We start from the raw sequence: 22,179 nt of genomic DNA, 5'->3' as shown, positions 1-22,179 counted from the left end.
AAAACATCTACCGATGGAAAGGATTATGCTTTCGGCATGATGTAAGGGGAAAATTTATTTTCTCTTTAGTGTCGCCTTGAAATCACTCATATTGTCGCGGGTTATAAATTGCAGGGGGTTTATTTAAAAACACGGACAGTGGAACTTGTAGAGATGCTCTCAGAGAAGGCCGCTAAGATTGTCGTCTTCTTCACTCGCCTGCGCTGCGCCTCTCGAGCAAATCTGCGTTCTTCGTTGTCGTCGCTGTCTCGCCGCTAAATGCAGGTATGCACGCGGCAATATCATAGAACCCTCCGATACGAACTAAAGAGGTTTTGACTCACATCACTGGCTAGTCGCTCATACTCCTCCATGAGCCGCTCGTTCTCCTGGTTCACCTTGAGCACCTTACAGATGCGGTTTGCTGCGGTCTCAGCCTGAAAGCAAGACGACAGATTAGTCATAAACTTCATCTGCATAAAGGCTGTCGCTATCGTAATGTTTGCCCCATCTAGGTAGTTATCTGCCCGAAGAGGTTTATGGTGCAACCTCGTAGGCCCCTGCACTTTCCTTAACAAGAATGGTCAAGTAACTCTCAAGGAGCTTTATCCTATCCTCACTGAGAAACAAGATATGCCAGGATATGAGAATATGAAAAAGTAAGTCGGGAACATTTAACCCTACTTCCCCTTTTTTTTCTTCCACAGCAATCCATCTGCGTTTCCTTCGTAGTAATGCGCTACGTACAAGTGAATGACATTTCCCTATCACTTATCCTTTAGGTTAGCCTTTAAGGTGTATAAATAACAATGAGTGAAATGGGAGTGGAAACTTCAAAAAAAGAAAAAAAAGATGGAGAAAAGAACAAAACAAGAAACAGCCAGACCTGAAACTTCGAATAATACGCACTTCATATGAAATCACCAATAGCGTACGGAGCTGTAAGACATTTGAAAAGCATATTGATTTAGTGACATGCGGATAGTACACCATAATGAAAACATACGGGCAGAATATGGAGTGTTAAAGTACACACTACCTTTTTAAGTAGTCACCCTACACTTTCAATGTAAGTAATGCCTGTGCTATGAGGTCTTCTCCTTTTTATTTTGATATTTAAGGAGCAACCCATGAAGTACGGCATAAAGAATACAACCACGTCATGAAATCGAAGAGCAATTGCTGCAATAAAAAAAAAAGACATCTTTTCGGCATGCACTTGAAAAGCTTGATATAATCAAAAATAGCACACGATCAAAAATGCTGACACTACTGGTTGAAAACCTAGGACATTAACGGATACTACACAGTGCCGTGTTAATTGACCATGACGTAACAATTAAATCAATCACGCATACTTCAGAGTTACTGCATCATATTTTGTGCTTCTGGCTGCACTTCATCACATTTAAAACTCTTCAGGCTGTACCAAAGTAAGTTTTTAAAGTACCTGCTTATCCAGTATGTATGGTCACCATAAGCAAATCTCAACAACCAAGGTTCGATCTTGGAACGTCAAAACATTTCGTGCAGGCAATCAAGGGCATGCTGCCAAACTAAATGCAGGAAGACTACGAGGGACATGCAATGGCGTGCCAATGTAGCGAGCTCAGTCGGAGAGACCCTGTCTGAAGAGTAGCATTTGTTGCAAATTTCTTTCATGTGTATTGCGCAGGTTCCCAACCACACCTCCATGTCTACCATCTAGATGGCACTACGCTTCTTTAACCATTGAAACACCCTTATGCTCACATGAGTGTACAGTGATGCAACATGGTTGCAAAAAAAATTAAATGCCATTTGAAGCCCCTCTGATTGAAAGTTACCAACTAAACCAGATCGGATGGCAAGTGATGTGGCGTTTTGTGAACTGTGTGTGCTTACCTGAAAGTTTTTTTCTTGCCTAGATCCTAAGAAATAGATCAAATTTCACCATAGCCAATGTGCCGACAGCCAATTTGTGAAACTCTTTTATAACGGTTTGTCAGGCATCAAGCTGCCTGACAAGGCAGCAGGCAGCTCATGCCATTTTAATAGCTAGAAACTTCTGATTGCCCATTCTGAGTGTTTGCAACTCTGCGGGCTACCATTCATCAGTGCGTTACCTAACATCAGTGTGCCACCACATGTCGCTACCATAATTTTCTCACGTACATCAGTGACATCAGTGACATCGGAAATGTCTTTACCTGCTGAGCTCCGGCAAAGGTGTGGTAGTAGGACGACACGTAGGTCATGATGGCCCGCTCGTCGGGCATGGCCGTGCTGTTCATGTCTGCCCACGCACGCGCACAGCACACCAGGCAGCGAGGGGCAAAATTGGGGCATCGGTAGGGTTTCGGAGGAGCGGGGAAAGAAAAACAAATGGAACCAACAAGCACCACGCAATTAGTTTGGGGCAGGAGCACATGCACATAGAACTAAGCATCAGGCACTTCCACACCCACGTTTCTGGAAGACCAAGACTGTACGAGACTACCAAGTTTTAAAATTCAAAAGCCTACGAACATGTTACGTTCGAACATGTTAAAATTTGTGTTTTTAAGCCTTTTTCTCGTGCAAACAAGGTGTTGACTCGGGCTAGTTGGCATTACATGGTATGCACGAAAGTTCAGATCACGATATGGCCATATGGAATAGTCATGAAATGGGAATACCCGTATAAACACAACACAAGCATACCTGTGTCCAATTTCATCCTGTGCATATAACCACAATGTGTGGACTTGTGCTGACTGTGCAATGCTTCACCCTTGCAAGTACAATGAAATAACTAGAAAAATGTAATAATTAATCATTTCAACAGAAGGCTTTTTAATTCTTCACTATCTAAAAGTTTGACGAAAGCATGCCTGATCGAGAATGCTCATGGTGAAAGGTAAATAGAATATGCCAAGCAAATATAAAAAGAACTTTAGAATAATCATGGCCTCTGTACGGTAGCGGAAACATCATTTATCTGAAAGTTATCTTTGTATTTCGACAATCCATTACATTCCCTTTTGGATAGCTCCCCTTTCTGTCACATAGGTATTTCACCGATGACTCGACAATTCCTGGAATACCATCCATAACGAAATTAAACACACGCACGCCAGAAAGGAGGTTATCAGTAAAACGCAGCACACAAAGGAGGGTAAGTCCTGTGCAACAATACCATAAAAACCTCAGGCACTGGTAGAGGGGGAAGGTTTTTAATTATGTCAAACCAAGACTCATCAGTTAGTCGTTAAAGTGGGAAAAAAATGGGGTACGGAGAAGTTGCGGTCTGATCAAGCCTGCACTCTCACACTGCACTGCAAACCTTGCACGCCACACACTCACTGCCATTTCCATTACCTGCTGCGCCCCCTGGAAGGCGTGGTAGTAACATGACACGTATGTCATCACAGCCCTTTCGTCTGGCTTGGCTGTGTACACCATGTCTGGAGGGGGGTGCGAGGGAATGGATGCAGAGTCACCTCACATCGTCTTTACACCACAAGGTTACACATTACAATATGGCAACTTCGCAAGTGTTTCAACTGCTGATGACGCAATGTGTCCTGTTACTCATGATGCGACATGGGCAACATGGCACAGTACCACGTTGCCCGTGACGTGCAACATGACAGTGTGCTTCTCAAACAAAAGGCAATGTGTCCACCACCTTCTTGTTTGACTTAAGAGCGGAGCCCACTGTACACTAAATTTATTAATAGCTGAACATTAAGATATGGCAAGTCCTGTGATGCACGCTGCAATATCAGTGCATTTACTAACCATCTAAACGATCAACACGGTCAGATTCAGTTTAATGAATTGTTCAGCCTGGCAGCCCTTGTCTTATAGCTTGCCCCAAATGACGCCTTACGAAACAATTTTCAAAGCAAGCACTTCTAGTATGGCTGTAATACGATGAAAGGCAACAAACAAAAACAGACACTTTCATTCAAATGATACCACCTGACCAGCATATAAGCTAATGTACAATGCTAAGTGAATAAACTTCAATTAATGTGGTTTTGATGCCATAGCTGGTAGTACTTCCATGTCCCTTCTAATAAGTCACAAGCTCAGCTAAGATATGGCAACAGCGTGCCAGAGAGTAAGGAAATGGCATTAACAAAAAATTGAAAAGGTGCCAAACACTTCTGTCACTATAATAGCTATTGTTCACTGCCACGCAGCCCTTACCTATATGGACGAACCTTAGTTGGATCAAGGTACGTTAAGTGCCAGTTTCATTTTAGTAAATGTGTTTCCTTGATAAAGAAGCAGCCTGTTCTCACCTTCAGCGTCCAACATCCTGGGAATGTTCAGGTGCTTCTCAGCAACGTCGAAAGCCAAGTTCAGGTTGTCCAACGGGTTCTCCTGCACAAGTGAGGAGACGTGCCGATAATCTTGAAGCTTCACCCATCTCCAAAAGCAGTGGGACACACTTCAACACAGCTAAATGTTTAGCTTTTCATACATGACATTGATACTGAACTGCACAGGGTGAGCCGAGACACAAGAGAAACACACAATGACAACAAAAGGTGCCAACTTCCAAGATGTTTGAAATTGGCACCTGATGTCCCTTCACTGTGTTGTTCTCGTCTCTCTTTTTGCCTTGTGCTATTAGGTACGAAGTGAAATCGGTAGCTCTCATAAAGCAGGGATAATGCGGATGGCAATGGACTGACCTTCTTCAGCTTTCCGTAGTCAAGGAGGTCGGGACGATGTCTGTGGATGAGGGCGCAGAAAGCCAAACCATCCTTCCAGCTGCAATGGAAACACAGGAGCTGTCTTAGGGTTGGCACTGTGTAATGTTTGTGATGCTATAACAGGTCAAGAGAAACTAAGTATGACACATGACCAGAGCACCAGGTGACAGTCTTGATACCCCATAAACAATCAAGCCATTATCCTACAGCCATACTGCAGAAGAACAGTTCCTGCAAACCCCATTCCAGCACCCTTTCCCTCAACCTCTCCTTATCTACTTAAAACAATGTAAATCAATGATGAAAGTAATGAAGCGTTATATAGATGCGATGAGCATTTATTACCTGAGATGGAAGTTCTGGACGTTGACATTCTTGTAGGGGGCCGTCTTTCTCTGGCACCACAGCAGCAGACCTTCTTTCGCAGTCATCTCTGCACAGACGGGGCAAAGATAAGAGAGAGAAAAAAGAAAAATGTTAGCAAGAAAGACCTTCAGGCATAGCTCAAGCTAATACTCAGTTAATGCAATGCAGCACTTCTGACCTCCACTCAATGGCCTTGATACAACGTCATTTTTTTAGATATGTATTAATTTCATTAAGCAAAAAATATGCAGGTAAAATATTGAAACTGAATACGAATGGCAGATTTATGTGCTCGAGACTTTTGTCCAAGCAAGCTCAAGCATTCTTCAATCCAAGTGCGCTTGCACCTATCCAGGTCGCCCAGCAGCCAACTTGTGACAAAATTGCAATTAAAATGAGATTACATTTCGAGGGTTCGTCGGTTGAAGCACAATGTTCTTATGAGGCACATAGTGATAGGCAACTGCGGATTCATTCTGAGCACGCCAGATTTCATAAACACTCTTAAATTTATGCACACGTCTGTTCTTCCATTCGGCTTTCAAAGTAGCCCAGCCTAGATTGACCTCAGGAGCTCGATTGGCAGCATGGCGCAGAACTTCACACTTGGTCATGGCTTCCAAGATCCGCAGACCCCTCGTCACTGATCTCGGAGGCCACACACATATATACGTATTGTATTTACACGATTGGAAATCGGCTCGAATGTAGATCGAGCCCCAAAATGGCACGGCATAAAAAAAAGAGAGGAGCACGAGCACATTTTCTTTAAAAAAAAGTTTTTTTAACACATCGTGAAGCCACCGATGTGCGAAGGCGGCTTCACGGCAGTACTTCAAAGCTGTGCAGAAAAGCTAGCTTTGAGAGAATGGGCGGAGGTTATTTTCAGAGAGACTTAGCAACCGCAGTTCGTTTTCAATTATAGGTCAACCCCCCAACTTGGGATTTCAAATTACATCAAAATGGGTCGAACTACAATCGAGTCAACACACACGCACGCACCTTCGACGGAGATGTCCTGGATGGCGAAGCGGAGGATGATGGTCCAGATGAGTCCGAGGGTCATCTTGACGTTGCCGTCGACAATCTCCTCGGCGCCGATGGAGACGAGCTTGACGCCCTTGGAGGCGATGAAGTCCAGCGCCTTGTTGACGTTGGCGATCTTGTGGAAGCGCATCTTGCCCCGGTCGGGCTTGGGCAGCGTCTCGCCCGAGATCACCTCCAGCAGCAGCATCAGCTTCAGGCCATTGCGGAAGTCCTCCTCAATGTTGTCGATCTGGGTGCCCGCCTTGCGCAGGTGAGAGTTGCACCACGCCGTGAAAGTCTGCGAGGAACAAACAATGAGGTACAAGGTGGTTACAGTACGTTCGAACAAGGATTCGGTGCGCCGGCAGAAAATGCATGCCCTTAGTCGGAAAGGGGGGGTGGGGGTAGATAGCAACTCAGAGTCACTTAAACACGCTGGCAAAGTCAGATTTTTGTTTTACTCAACTCTCATCAGCATACCAGGGATGTTCCATCATGGTAAGATTTGCCCCCAAAATGAAACAACAACAAAAGAGACACAGTAAATTAAAACGGGAAATTCGTAAAATAAGTAACGAAAAAAATGAGTCCGAAGGTGCTTTCCTAAAAATTCAAAGTGGAATAAAGTTAGAAAAGGTTGGTATTTAATACTGCCGCAGCCAAGAAGGGGGCGGAAATTAAGTCTCTACCCCTTACGAAAATCTTCAATTTCGCGTGTGTATTATACAGACACATATAAATGCACGCACGAACATTTACAAAAAATGTTTGACCCCTCCCATCTTCATCATCCCGAAAAAGGAGGCGGGATGGGTTGCATGGGGTCCCGCCGGTCAGCGGACAGTGTAATCGCAAGCAACGCATTCCGGGCGCATCGCTGGCGTTAGCGCATTCAATTTCGCGACGACGCCCGCGTCTCCACCGTCTTTATTCTTCCCGCAAAATACAGATCTCGACCCCAATTACAGTGTGTAACAGGTGCAGAGTACATAGACGTCGGCCGGACCTTGTCTTGGATGGTCTCTTTTCTCCTCTTTATCCCTTCCCCAGTGCAGGGTAGCAAACCGGATGTGCGTCTGGTTAACCTCCCTGCCTTTCCTTGCATCTTTATCTCTCTCTCTCTCTCTCTGTCTTGAATGGTGCAAACCCGTGTTGCATCATGGCGGGAGAGGGAGGCACAAGTACGTAGCTTTTTTTGGAGGGGGGGGGCGGTAGAGTGCTCGTGTAGCTTGAGGGGGGCAAGTGTTCCTTATGCAGCCCCCTTTCGACGCCCTGTATGCACTGACGCCGGTCAACGCGCAACTCCTCAAAATAGGCCGCAGATACGCAGCTCCAGTCGGATGCTAGAGTAAAACGATGAATCGGTTTATATTGATGAACTGTATTCCGATAACTCTAGCGACACTAATTTTCTTCGCCAAAGATCCATTATTAGAGAATAAAACCAAGGTCAAAGTCTCATTTAACTTTCGCGCCGGAATCTACACGCGTGACGTCATGGGTGTCAGAGAGCATCTCGCACTTTGGCCGCATTGATCGGACGAAACTTCCTGAAAATTTGTATGTTATGCATCTGGCTCCCTCGGCAGACGATCCACTCCATTTACGGCGACTAGTGCGGGAACTTTCATGTGGCATCGACACTCAATTTCAAATTCGAATGCGTCGGGCTATGTCAGGCGTGCGGCGGCGTCCGCGGGCCGGCAGGTGTTATCTCTCCGCTTTCACTCCCTCTCCCATAGCAACAGCTGCTGACACGCGCGCTTTTCCTCGCCCCTAGCAACGGAAGCAGGTGGTGCGAGGGGAGCAGCAGAGAGTGAGTGGAGAGGAGGAGTGCGCTCTGGAGTGGGAGAAGCTCGCAGGAGCTCCCACGTGTGAGGAGGCAGTGTAGGAGAGGGTAGATGTAGTGCTTCGCCGCTCCTTCTCTCGCTATTCGCCTCTCTCCTCTCTGCGCCCTGTTCTCCCGTCCGTTCGCTCGTACGCATTTATAAATGGAGCGAAGCGCGCGCCTCACTCTCGACCAATCGCTGGCTGATGAAAGGGTAAATAGATGGTTATACGGTACAAATGCTCGTCTCGTCGTTAGTTTACGCCATTAAAATTACTACGCAGTGTACTGTTGGCGCAAGAAATGGATATTCGCATTTCCTCACGATTCCCCTCGGAGAGGCCGGGGCAATTGGTGTTTACCGCAACTTTTTCTCGCTTACTAAGGGTCTCCTCGCGGTGAGAATGGTAATCTTGGTATTGCGGTAGAGTTACCCTACGGCGCTTATGTTTCGTGTTCCTCTCTTGTGCCTTACCTTGCGATTGATTGATTTGATTGATATGTGGGATTTAACGTCCCAAAGCCACCATATGATTATGAGAGACGCCGTAGTGGAGGGCTCCGGAAATTTCGACCACCTGGGGTTCTTTTAAGTGCACCTAAATCTGAGCTCACGGGCCTACAACATTTCCGCCTCCATCGGAAATGCAGCCGCCGCAGCCGGGATTCGATCCCGCGACATGCGGGTCAGCATCCGCGTACCTTAGCCACTAGACCACCGCGGCGGGGCGCCTTACCTTGCGGTGCCGTTTAAGTAGTAAACCACCGTCAGGGGAGTAGCCAGATTTTTTTTCTTCGGAGGGGGGAGGGGGAGGGAGGCACCTCTTTGATTTAGGGAGGGGCATACTCTTGAGATGGTAATTTTTCGCTCACAATGTCGTAGCGAAAAAAATTCGAGTAGTGGAGGGAGGGGGGGGGGGCACGGGCCGTGTGTGCTACCCCCTGGCTGCGCTTTTGACCCACAAATTTAGAAACTTGCCACCGGCTTCAATGCAGCGCGTTTAAAACACGTTTGTGCTGCCTAGAAACCGCTTAAGAACAGAGTTCTTAACGCACTTGTGCTGCATTGAAGGCGGTGGCAAGTCAGGTTCAAGTCAAGCCAAGGAGCGTTTCTGAATACGGGAGTAATTTACTTATATGAGAAAAAAAAAGTTTAATGCTGCGTTCAGAGAGAAACAAGAAAGACAGCCCAGTGTACACGAAGCTGTCGTGAATGAACTTTTCGTCTGTCATCTAGAGCTACAGGTAATCTGTCAAAAAAATAATAGCACAGTGCAGTGTTGTCCCTTACAAAAACTGCGGAAGTTCGACAGACGAGCGTGTTACCTAAATATACGACGCAGCACGCGAGAACCTTTCTTCAAGAACACAGGCACTGAAGTGCGATCGGTCAGAGAAGTGGACAGCACTGACAGCCGATGAGCGATGTAGAGATTCATTGTTAGGGACCTGCTACGACACGGGCAGTGCAGAGAATGCGAAAAAAAAATGGCAAGGTTGTCACATTTGTGTTAAACAATGGGACGGCTTAGCGTGCGTTCGGCGCTCTTTTCGACGCCAGAGCGAGGCATTTTGAAGAATGTTTCAGAGACTGAGTGAAACGTGCACGTGCGGAGGACCATTTAGGAACATTTAGCATCTACGTATACTCTTAAGCATTACCGTATTACCGGAATACCGTATTCCGTTTACCGTGTTACCGGAACGCGTGTTTCAACAAAAAAAGTTCTTAAGAAAAAGAGATAGCACAGTAAACGTAAAGCCTATACGGTGAATAGCTTACGTTCCGCAAAGGCCCACACATGAGCGCATATCTTCCGGTAACACGGCAACGTAATGAAGTATAGGTACAACCTAATACCTCTTCATGCTCGTCTATGCGAGCTGTAGCCTCTCATGATCCATTACTAACCAGTCCACTAAGCCGTCTACGTGAGCATACAATTTAGACTACATGAAAACGGAAAGTGCACAGCAGGCGTAATGCATTGCGTTGAAAAGCACCACATCACCACCGCGATTAACTTCTTGGTGTCAATAACATGAAAAAAATATATGTAAAGAAAGATACGGTACATCCCAGCCATACGGGTCCATTGTATAGGTTGCTTATATATATATATATATATATATATATATATATATATATATATATATATATATATATATATATATATATATATATATATATATATAGGGAAAGAGGTGTATACCTAAGGGCTCGTTTTTCCGTGTTTTGCCTCAATATTACTGAGATCTAACAGACAATAATGCCAAGGATTGTATAGGAAAAGTTATTAGAACCAATGTAATGTAAATAAGAAGAAAGAAAAGCGGGTGAAGAAATAACTTGCCGTGAGCACGAATTTGTTCACCCACTTCTCTTTCTTCTTATTTACATTACACTGGTTCTAATAACTTCCCCGATACATTCCTTGGCATTATTGTCTGTTAGATCTCATATATAGAAGCCCTAAATTTCGCGAGCTACAATAAAGACTAAACGTCAAAAAAAAAAAAAAAAAGCGGGACAAACTGCCAAGAACAGCGTGTCCCGGTGGCCCGATAAGCCTCCCCCTCGGCCCCGCGCGCAAAGCAGAGCAGTTGCGAAAGGGCCGCATTTTCAGAGCGCGAATTGTTTTCGCTAGCATTCTTCACAGCAAAACTTGTCAGCAGATGCTCTAGCTGGCAGGCATCGTCGTCGTGCCCCTCCAAAGCCCCAGGGAGCGCAAAAATTTCGGCAGTGCAGAATTCCCTGCCAAGAAGGTCGAGGTGAAAAAAAAGATGGGGGAGGGAGAGAGGGCTTGGCCTCAGAGCACCCGGCCAGGCAAGCTGTTGCCAGTTCATCGCCGCGGAGGGGAGAAGACGCCGTGCATGTTGACGCAACACTATTCTGGTGGCGACCTCCATGCATCCAGCGCACGCTTGCCGACAAGCGCACCCCTCCCTCCCCCCCCCCCCCAAAAAAAAAAAACACCCCGCAAATGAAAACGGGGCATTCTAGCGCGCGTAAGTGTGACGAAAGGTTAGGCGGGCAGCGCCGCCAGTGTGTGACTTCTGTTCTCCCCATGCGGAGCAGGCGAAGTTAATAACGTCCGTCTTTGCCGAGCAGAAGCACAGCAGACGACACTTGGATTCGGTATCTGCGGAACACAAAAACCGTTAACTCCCATCTTTGCAGAGCAAAGGCTGAACAGACGACAACAACTTCTGTTTCTGCTACAACAGACGCCGTTAACTACACGGTCTTTGCAGAGCAGAAACAGTGCAGACGACGTTAGCATCACTTCACTTTTTAAAGAGTTGATCACAATGCCTCAACATCCATTACATCGCTTCGCGGACGACATCAGCTCCCGTCTTTGCAGAGCCCCGCCACGGAGGTCTATATAGTGGCTAAGGTCGGCTGCTGACCCGCAGGTCGTGGGATCGAATCCCGATTGCGGCGGCTGCATTTTCGATAGAGGCGAAAACGCTGTAGGCCCAATGTGCTCAGATTTGGGTGCACGTTAAAGAACCACAGGTGATCGAAATTTCCGGAGCCCTGTACTACGTACGGCGTCTCTCATAATCATATGGTGGTTTTGAGACGTTAAACCCCCCCCACCTATCAATCAATCAATCAATCAATCAATCAATCAATCAATCAACCCGTTTTTGCAGAATAGAAGCGGACCAGATGATGCTAACTTATGTTCCCACTTTGAAGAGTTGATCACAAGCCCTCTACATGTCAATATTTTCGGAGCATATCAGAAAGCCTGTTATCTCTTATCCTGGTAGCAGCGAAACGGAAGACGTTATAAACGCCCATCTTCGCAAAGCAGAGAAGACGACGTTAACTGATTCTGGATCTCTAAAAAAAAAACAGAACATTGAGCAGAGCACATGGCGCCTACACATAGCATTCTGGCTATGTGTCTCGCGCAGTTATCATCCTCGGGGCAGAACACGGTGCTCTACGGCTAGCTATCAACCATTCAAACAAATGAAATAACGAACGACGTAAATAATCGTGCACAGGTCGACTTCGTTAGCAGACAAAGACGAGCTGTGTGTGTCCGATGTTCGTCTGCTGCAGCACGACACTCTTTTAATACGTGCACTATATGAACGTGGACGACGCGCTGGCTAGCTCGCCGTCTGCTAGCAAACATTTGTATGCAAAAATAACAACAACAACAAAAGAGCACAACACGTAACTATATTACGCAGAGGGTAGGTGAGTTAACCCACTCCGGCCCTGACAGACGACCTGCAGACGACAGGTGCTGACTGATCAGTGACACACTGTCACCATGACGTTTAAAGGAGAGAGGAAGAAGCAACGGGAAGCTCCGTGTCACATTATAGCAACAAACAAAGCACGCCAACCGTAGAATATGTCTGCGATCAAGGTCAAAAGAATGTAAGGATATTCGGCACCAATATGCAAGCGCGCGAAACGATGCGCGAAGTTCATCGGGTCACGGTAATCTTGCTAAACACGACACTATCCATAACCAACTGTGATAGTAGCAGTGTGCAAGAAAGAAAGCACGGTGCAGGCCACATATGTCCTCAGTGTTGCTCAGCGTCATTACTAATGTAACAACAGCAGCAGCAGAAGCCACAACAACAACGCATAAATTCTACAGGGAGGGAGATTGCACACCACGTGACAATATACGCGTTCTCCGCATAAGGTCGCACTGACGCATGCACTGACGTGAGCATCGAACGATTCGAAGCCGTGCCGAGCCGTTGTCGAAGGTTGCCGGCGCAAGAAACGAATCCAGTCTGACTCGTCTTCACAAAGCAAACTGCTCGCGTACGCGCATTCCTTGAAAACGTATATACCACGATCGAAATAAATGACCAAAGCGGTTGGCGTGCGTAACGCTTTCAAAGGCAGTAAACCACAGGAGAGGAGGGAGACCCGTGGGCTCGGAATGTCGCCAGCGCATAAAACCGAGGCCGACCAGTTGTACAAGGTGCAAAGGTGTCGCATATATATTCAAATGCTCATATGCAGAAAAAAAAAGTCGAAACAATGAACGCATAAGTACGCCTTCTAATGTAGAACCTATCAACAATGGAAAGTCCTTCAACACGAAATACGCGTGTGACCTTGAGGGTGCCGTTAGTTCTGCCCAATGAACAATTCAGCTGCTATAATTCCCGACTGTTTTACGTCCTGAAAGCACGATATGATTATGAAAGGCACCACAGAGGAGGGCTCCTCCAACTTTGATCATTTGGTTTTCTTTAACATGCACCTAAATCTTAAAAAGCACACAGGTCACTTAATTACCATCTATTTAAATTCGGCCGTCCCGGCCGGGATTCAATTTCGCGACTTTTAGCGTCAGCAGACGAGTACCATAACAAGATCTCCGCGGCGGATAATAATCCAACTCTTCAGCCACCACTCCAATTTTCGCATCATCCATTCAACACAAACGATGTTTCGAAAAAATGAACTTTAAATACCACTACATATACCGCTTGCCTCAATAAGACTCGTTTCCGAGGCAGTCGACATATCTATACATATAACGGCTGCACGGAACTATATGCGGTCTGGAAACACGGAAACACAAGGCCCACGGAATGTGACGTAAACGTGTCGTCACTTCGTGACGTCACCCAACGTATAGCTTGCCCCACATTAAAAACCCCCCACCCTTCTCACGGCGGGCTTTCCTGGCGGCCAAAATTAAACCGCACTTGTGAGTAATACGCCAGGAGAGAAGGGGGTAGGGGGGCTGGGAAGCTGTGTCGTCTGCTACAACGTACGGGAAGACGAGCAGGCGAAATAAAAAAATTGCGCATGCGTGCGCGTCCCGAAAATGAAGTCACGCATAGAGAGGAGCGCTTTGCGCATGCGCACAATGCGGCAACACGAGCCCGTGGGCTGGTGCCAAGCTAAAACAATAAGCAGAGTAATTTTGGGAACAGGCGTGGGGTTTTAAACTACATAAGATTACCTATAGCGAAACAAAAAAAAAGTAATTGGTGCTACCGCGTTATGCACGGATGTTGCCTCGAGGTGTCGCTAGTTAGGGGCATTACGGGTCCATTGATCAGAAAGACGCTTTCTGATGTCCTTATTATTAAGCATAAATGATACGTTCGGGATCGTTTTGGTGGAGGTTAGCAACAACTGGCGACAGAAGCGTGAAAAAAAAAAAGAGGGAAGCTTCAGAAAACCTCCCCCTTCCCTCAGAATTGTGAGCGTATTATTAGTGATCTTTTTTTTTTCATTTACAAATGAACTGGTAGGTGCCCGGCGGCATTGGCAATCGAGCCCGGCACCTTCCGCGATGCAGACGAACGTTGCGCCACCTCACCGACGCTTAAAGTGTCGTCTGCAGCATCCAGTGGCACGGCGATCCTCTCTGGCCTGACGAGTGCTGCGTCTATTTTGGAGTCGGCGGCGAAAGACCGTTTTCGCCGCGGGCGCCACGAAAACGAAAGCCGGCACCGCGACCGAGGGCCGCCATTTTTAGAAGCCGCCGACCCACTGTGCAGCCGAGTTTAAGTTCCGGGGGAGGAGACCAGACGACCGAGGCAGACGAGCTATCCGCACTAAAGTCGAAACACCGGAGCAGCTTAGTAGATCGGGACAACTTACTCCTCGATAGCTCTATCGCCGTTAACATTGACACGACGGCTATGTTGGTTAACTACTAGGGTGACAGCGACGACGGTCAAAGTTTCGTTATCGAATTCCGAGCCGAATTTCGAGCTTCGACGTCGACAGGTAGCAAATAAAATTGTTTCTCTCTCTCTCGACAGGTAGCACACGAACGTCAATCACTCGTTTAATGACCAACTCGTAAAACACACACTACAGTACACACTTGATCCCTGTTCCGGTACAGTTCCGGTTCACACGCGTGAACGGGGGTGGGGGGTGGGGGGGCGGATTTTACGAGGGACTAATGTATGCGGGATGACATTGCCCCTGACCCTTTTGCAACCCCCTCCCCCATGCGCACGCCTACGCTCACACCCAGGTGAGCACATCCCACAAAAAGAATGTCTCTACCATGACCACGAGTGCCACTGGCTTACGCTGGCTACGAATCACTTACTAATTATTGAATTTTAAAATTATTCACAACATAATACAGCGGCTTTACCGTACCGAAAAAAGGAACGAAAAAGAGAAAAAAGGGGAGAAGAGAGAGAGAGAGAAAAAAAACGCCGCTAGAGACCACGAATCCAGTGTCACGTGCTTAATGCCCATAATCGGTTTGCCAAGTCACCCAAGCATCTCGATTAAAAGCAAACTGTAAAAATAAAATACAAGAAGGATGCGTACTGAGTCATCAACCTTAGAAATGCATGAATTAGAAGTCAAAGCGTTTGCGCGGTTTGCATGAATACACGCGTAATTCACGCTTCCCTATACTCGCGGCGCAAATTAGTATTACTTTTAAAACTACGCTTCCAGGGACGGGAGTGGCAATCGGCGGGGGCGTGTCCGGCGGCCTCCATTTCGCTGCGGTCGAAAGTCGCTAAACCCTTCCCTCGCTGCACTTTTCAATTATTCCTCTACGCGCGTTACAAAGTTCTTTTATTCAAGAGCACCACTGTGCAGGAGCAGTCCCCCCACGGGCAAGGCTCTTCCTTCCTTTCTTTTTTTTTTTTTTGCTTCTCGTGTTCGCATTCTTACTTGCGCAACAAGTTCGAAACCTCGCACTCCCCTAAAAAGCAGCACTGGAAGCGCACGTCTTTCGGCGCCACCATTTGTTTTGGTTTCCTGCGTTCCGAACGCACTGCGCAACGTCTACCCGTCACTTCTTCCTACTCGACTCGAATTCGTGGCAGAGAAAGAGAGGGTGTACAGAGCGGCCAGCCAACGCTGAAAAAAAAGAAAACACACACAACGGTCGTGGTGGGTGCTCCTCGCTTCAAGAGATGTCAAGACGACGTCAATCAAGCATAGGGCCGACTGCTAAAACAGGAGAGAGAGGCGATAACTACGGCAAGGCTGGGTGTAGAGGTTAAAAGAGAAATGAAACAAAAAAAGAAGCCGAGACACATGACCTCCCCACTCCTTGAGACGTGTATCGGGTAGGGTGGAAGGGGAGAGGGAATTCCTTGTTTTGGCAGTGAGTCATCGCCGCTGTAGGAAGGAGCCCGAGGCGGCCAACGAGGAGGATCGCCTGCCCCCCCTCGGGGCGAAAAAGGCCGCCACTCGCCGGTTCTTCAACTACGAAGCGCGCCTATTGAGCCAAAGAGGCCCCTTTTTCGAAGGCATCCCTCCGGGCGTAGGAATCATGCATGGAACCTGCAGGGCGTAGGAATAAACACGCGCACACACGTTGGCGTCACGATGGAACCTGCATGGCTACCCCGTAGTTTGAACGGTGAATTCATATCGATAGGATGGATATTAACTGCATTCTACTTTTACTTGAAACCGAGAGGGTAGCAGATACCACCTGGTCCTCCCCGCTTATTACGCTTCTTCCTCACCTATTACAACCATTTCGTAAGAACACACACTGAAATTAAGCCTAACAGTAATTTTGCATGGGAGGTGAGAGCGTCCGAATTATAGGCTGCACAGCAGGTGCTGCCCTCTCACAGTGACATTTGAAATCTATGCACGCTACTATACATTTTGGTTAGAAAATGTATGTATGTATGTATGTATCTATGTATGTATGTATGTACGTGTAGTATGTATGTGTATCTATGTATAGTATGTATGTATGTATAGTATGTATGTGTATCTATGTATAGTATGTATGTATGTACGTATGTATAGTATGTATGTATGTATGTATGCATGCATGTATGTATGTGTGTGTATGTATGTATAGTATGTATGTGTGTGTGTGTATGTATGTATGTATGTATGTATGTATGCATGCATGCATGCATGTATGCATGCATGTATGTGTGTGTATGTATGTATAGTATGTATGTGTGTGTATGTATGTATAGTATGTATGTGTGTGTATGTATGTATAGTATGTATGTGTGTGTGTGTGTATGTATGTATGTATGTATGTATGTATGCATGCATGCATGCATGCATGCATGCATGCATGTATGTATGTATGTATGTATGTATGTATGTATGTATGTATGTATGTATGTATGTATGTATGTATGTATGTATGTATGTATGTATGTATGTATTCAACGCAGTATTTACGTATTCAAGCTTTTGACGCCTTAAGTGTTACATCCACTATAGTCTAGCGAACACTGCGAGGTTTATCGTATGGCATGCGGCGGAACAGAACCAGACGAACTTGGAACAGAATCGCCGACAGAAGACACGCAGCAACAACGTCATCGTCTGCTGCGCTACAAAAGATTACCCTGTACGAACAACAATTAGAAAACCGAGCGGCGTATCTGGGACAGAAAATGGACGCGAATTAATGCGCCACTAACAGCACCTCTAAGTTCTGCAATTACGGAGCCGTTTCGCGGCGCCCTGAACGGTAAACGCTATGGGATGAACGCAAGAGGCCTCGTGCAAATGGCACGTTCTTACGACGGTCGTCTGCTGAAGTTTTGAGGTACCAGACTCGCTGTTTAAATACCCGTCTTAAGTGATTAACAGCCTAAACGGCGCACTTCTCCATCACAACACGAAGAAAAAAAGAGGAGGCAACGCTCCCAGGCGGCGTTGGTAACAATGTTGCCAGCGCCACCTGGGAGTTGGCCGCGGGAGCGGCCAGCCAAATTAGAAACGAGCGGTATAGTAGACCAAGAAGAGCCCTGCATACTCAGAGAAGCGCGGGAATCACGCCTGAGCACCGCAGCGCGCCCAAAGGCGAAAACCGGTTAATCTAGCAGCGCATTAACGTTAAGAATAGTAAGACAGGAAATAAAAGAATGAATAAGAAATAAACAAAGGGGGGGCCGAAGTGAGGCCAGCGCGGTGACCTCAACTGTAAGAGGAAGGCTTGGTTTGCAAGGGATGGTGCTCGAAAACCTGATGGTCATGGACAGAGCTGAAGTGCGAGGTACACGTGCGATATGGATCTGATATCAAACGAGATGGGATGCTCCAGGCACGACCTCTGGTAAGAGCGTAACAACGCAGATTTAGAAAAAAAACGTATGAGAAAGCAGACGAAAAACAAAACGGCGCAGTTAATGTAGCAGACAACGGATAAGCAAGAACGATAGAAACAGACGATAAAAACGAAGGACGAAGACGTGTATACGCCCCCCAGAGCGAACGTGGAACAAACGTACGATGTTTCGTTCGATAGGAGGCGCCATGACAAGCTAAGAATGAAAGAAGAGTCAGCAACTTTCGCCACAGTTACATTATCTTTCTTTTGAGATTCTGTTGCTTCAACGTTTCAAAAGGAAGTGCGAGAAAAGGATAACAGATAGCCTGCGGTCATAGTGACTGTTCCACCTTTCGACGAGTGTCTGAGCCCCTCGGGGGTAAGAAATGAAGATATAATGGGAACCGCCGAAGGTTGTGGGGAAACAGAACATATATACATATCTATAGAAAGCTCCATTCTCGGTGTGTGTCTGGCAAGTCTGACTTATGGATTCAACTCAGCCTACAGACAGCACCTTTATATGGAACACGAGAGGGAGCGCATTTAGGTGTATTTCACCGAAAAATTCGCCAAAAATAGTTTCAGAGAGACGCGCCGATGAGAAATAAAAGGAAGATAGATATAAAGATGACAGATGTTACACCACCAGCTAAAGATTGCCGCATGAACAAACGAAGGTGAGAGCAGCAGAATGGTCGGGTTGGCAGGTAAAGGACGTCAAGTAAACCGATAAAAGAGGTGAGATCAACAGATAAAGACAAGTAAGGAAGCAGACGAAAAGTAAAGCAACGCAAAAGATACAAGCAGACGAAAAAGAAAAAAAAAGCTACGCAGGCAAATGTAGCAGGCGACGCACAAGCAAAAGCGATAAAAACAGACGATAAAAACAAAAGACAACAGTATCAAAGCAGACAAAGGATTTCAGACAAACCGATAGAGGAGGTTAGGTCTACAAATCATCATCATCATCATCATCATCATCATCATCATCAGCCTGACTACGTCCACTGCAGGACAAAGGCCTCTCCCATGTTCCGCCAGTTAACCCGGTCCTGTGCTTGCTGCTGCCAATTTATACCCGCAAACTTCTTAATCTCATCTGCCCACCTAATCTTCTGTCTCCCCCTAACCCGCTTCCCTTCTCTGGGAATCCAGTCAGTTACCCTTAATGACCAGCGGTTATCCTGTCTACGCGCTACATGCCCTGCCCATGTTCACAAATAATGTACAAATAATGTACGTCAGATGAGTAGATAAAGGAAATCACATCAAGTGACAATGACATATCATGGAGATCGAATCAACAGACAAACGAGATCGGCTCGATAGACAAGTGAATGCCGCTTAACAGATAAAGTGGGGCAAGCCAACAGATAAAGTAGGTCGGATGAAGCGAAAAGGAAAAGCTGATGCAACAGATGCACACCGAGGGGAAAAAAAAAAAGAATACGCATCCTCTATAAAACACCGCCTCCACGTGCGCACGGCGACACCGACACTGTATAAGGACCAAACCGCGTACGAAATCCGTCGCATGTTTGTAAATCGTCATCCGGCGCGCTCCCGAGAAGGCAGACACCGCCAATACTTGCGCGCCTTATACAAACACCAGCAAAGGCCCGCGAGTAACGTATGTACTATACACGCACTACCCGCTGTCTACATCTCGTCCCGCCCCGATTTCCATCCATCCATGCGTGCATGGTGAGTATATATTTTTCGCGTTAAAACGAGCGAATCATTTCTTTCTCGTCCCATTTCCGCAACACGTGATTACTTCGTCAAGGCAAAACCAGAAGCTAGCTTTTCTTGTTTTTTCTTTCTTTCTTGTTCAAGGACTCTGGTAAAACGATTGTCGGAGAACATGGGTTATACACGATTTTTTTTTTCTCAACTCAACGACGAAAGGTAATTTCGTTGTTTTTGGGCCTCAGCATATTCATTGTCACCGCTGAGTTTTCTGAGTGAAAGTTGTTCCGAATGAAGAAGCTTAAAAAAGAAAGAGACAAAGCATATGAAAATTCACGCCGGCGCTACGACGAATGCATACGCAAGAAACAGAGAGACTCAAAAGATTGCATTTGCGCTTGCGCAGAAGCAAACTTTCCGCCCCTTTTGTTTCAATAACCTCACTCAGCTAGCAAAGATGCTCTCATTGTCTCTAACTTATAACCGAACTATAGGAAACGTCCTTCAAGTGTGCGCGACTCCGCATCTTTTCCTTCGTAGCGACAAAAAGTCCGAGTACTGCCTGGGAGGAAAAAGACGCGAAGGCCCGGGGAAACTAATGTTTCGAATTTCGCGCCGAAACCTCCGCGTGCACACGTGAATGTGACGTCACAGATTTGGAATCACACCTCCGTAATAGCAGCCGCTACTTCACCGAGAAAAATTTCGGAGCTTTGAAAAACGAAGCATGGTCGCTTCTTTTAACAAAATAACATGCTCCACTATAAACAATGGCCAAGCAGACGCGCTTTAAGAATGTGACGTCACACCGAGCTAGTGCGGAAAACTGAAGACGGCGTCGCCAGCAGTTTTCCCCTACCCACCTCATTTTTTTTTTTGGTCTCTTGTGGCTTACTATTCTTATCACATTGTGATGATAATTTTCTCGGTGTCAACGATAGGCAACAAAAAACACAAGGGCACCATATAACTTTTTTTTGTGTTGTTTTGCTCGTGCAGTGTAGCGTTCGGAAATTGACAGATGTTTCACTACCGCGTAAGTGGCGAGCAATCCGCGAATGACTCAGATCATTGAGCGAGTGAGATCATCGAAAGCAGTGACAGTTAAGGAGCGTAGCAATCGCCACCTCACATCGTGTCACATGCCGAAGAAATCACCGCGTTTACCAGCACCCCGAGCGCACCTGACGGACAAGTCAGTAAACAGTTGGGCGCACGAGCACCACGCATCAGTACCGTCTGTCACCTGCAGCGAGGGCGGCAATAAAGACGCACGCGAGACGAGGCCGCCCGCAGATGAGCGCGCCCCACTGAAGCGCGACGGAAGACGTATAGGAATCAACTGCTGCGCGAACGGAAGGACACCACGACGCATGCGCACTCTATAGTGGCGGGTAGCGACAGCTGCGGCGGTTGGCTTCCACGCACCGTAATGCTTCGCAGAAAGAGCAGACGATCGTCCGGAGAAAGCGCGGAGCACCGAGTGTAAACAGACACCGCCAAACGGTATACCGTCTGCTTTGTTATCCGAGACAAAAGAAAAAGAAGGGGCCACGTATATCTGGTGGACGTATTAGTCAAGGACTAAACATTCTGATCGAGATAAGCGGTACGGATGCAACACATTTCAAGGCATAGCGAGACACACAGTGTACAACTTAGTGTGCGGCTGTTGCGCGCACGCATCATCCGCTTCGAAGAGCAGACGACGTTTCTGAGTAAGCGTGGGGCACTAGCTGACTCAATATAGACACCGCTGAACGGTATCGTCCGCTTTGCCATCCGTGATTAACCAGAAAGGAAGGGACACCTGTATCTATATTTACGCATTGTTGCTGGGAATGTCTGGTGCGATGTATGCTAACTGGTCAACTATTAGTCTAGTATCAAACGTATTGATGATTTATTAATACTGGTCCATAACCTTTGAAGACAGATATAAACGCATGCAAAACGCACGTTACACCACGTATGTTTGTCATATTTTTTCATATAAAATTTTACCATGAGTTTCTCATCATAAATTAGTTAGAATTAGGCAGTCGATTATTTCCGTCTGTCTTGTAACCATTCTCTTTCTTGCGATGGCCTCATTTATGCTTCTTTCGACTGCGTTGAACAGCAGATCAACGAAGCTGTCAACGATGGCACGTAAACACACGGCCACTTATTGGTTATGACGTCTTGGTCACTATTATTACTAATGACGTGTTACTATTTTTACTAACAAATCGAAGTGAATGACTCACAAGCATCAACTATTAACCGTTTTACAAAATATGCGCGATCGATAACGAGGAGACTTCGCATCTCACGTATACGGAACCAAACACGAAGGCCCGACACGCATTTTATCGCGAAAAGTGACGTTTCGAAATTTACATTGTGCCTTCGGGTATATATATATACACAAGAAGTGTTCTACATACGCGGAACACGTAAAATCGAAATCCTATAGCCGCGGCAGCCACGGAGAAAGCCACGATAACCAGTCTCGCAGTATACGGCCCGACACGCTTTCGCAGCATACCGGAAATCCCACAATCTCCGTTTATTATACGCTGCC

General features: G+C 46.5%; 1 protein-coding gene across 2 annotated transcripts in view; it reads right to left on the bottom strand.

Annotated features, from left to right (window-relative positions):
- Actn (alpha actinin) overlaps positions 1-22,179 on the bottom strand; it is a 101,685-nt gene that overhangs the window by 18,210 nt on the left and 61,296 nt on the right. Inside the window, exons 2-7 of one of the 2 annotated variants that reach the window (XM_075866902.1) lie at positions 6,036-6,357; positions 5,013-5,100; positions 4,647-4,725; positions 4,251-4,332; positions 3,319-3,404; positions 324-416 (exon numbers count right to left, since the gene is read on the bottom strand). In XM_075866902.1, the coding sequence (XP_075723017.1) occupies positions 324-416; positions 3,319-3,404; positions 4,251-4,332; positions 4,647-4,725; positions 5,013-5,100; positions 6,036-6,357 (750 nt within the window). Of the gene's footprint in view, positions 1-323; positions 417-2,168; positions 2,255-3,318; positions 3,405-4,250; positions 4,333-4,646; positions 4,726-5,012; positions 5,101-6,035; positions 6,358-22,179 lie in introns of both variants that reach the window. The other variant, XM_075866903.1, reaches the window with a different exon arrangement.

Source organism: Rhipicephalus microplus, chromosome 6 (assembly GCF_043290135.1).
Source record: "Rhipicephalus microplus isolate Deutch F79 chromosome 6, USDA_Rmic, whole genome shotgun sequence".
Classification (NCBI taxonomy): Eukaryota; Metazoa; Arthropoda; class Arachnida; order Ixodida; family Ixodidae; genus Rhipicephalus; species Rhipicephalus microplus.
Note: the sequence above shows the minus strand (reverse complement) of the source record. Positions and strands in the feature narration are given on the sequence as shown.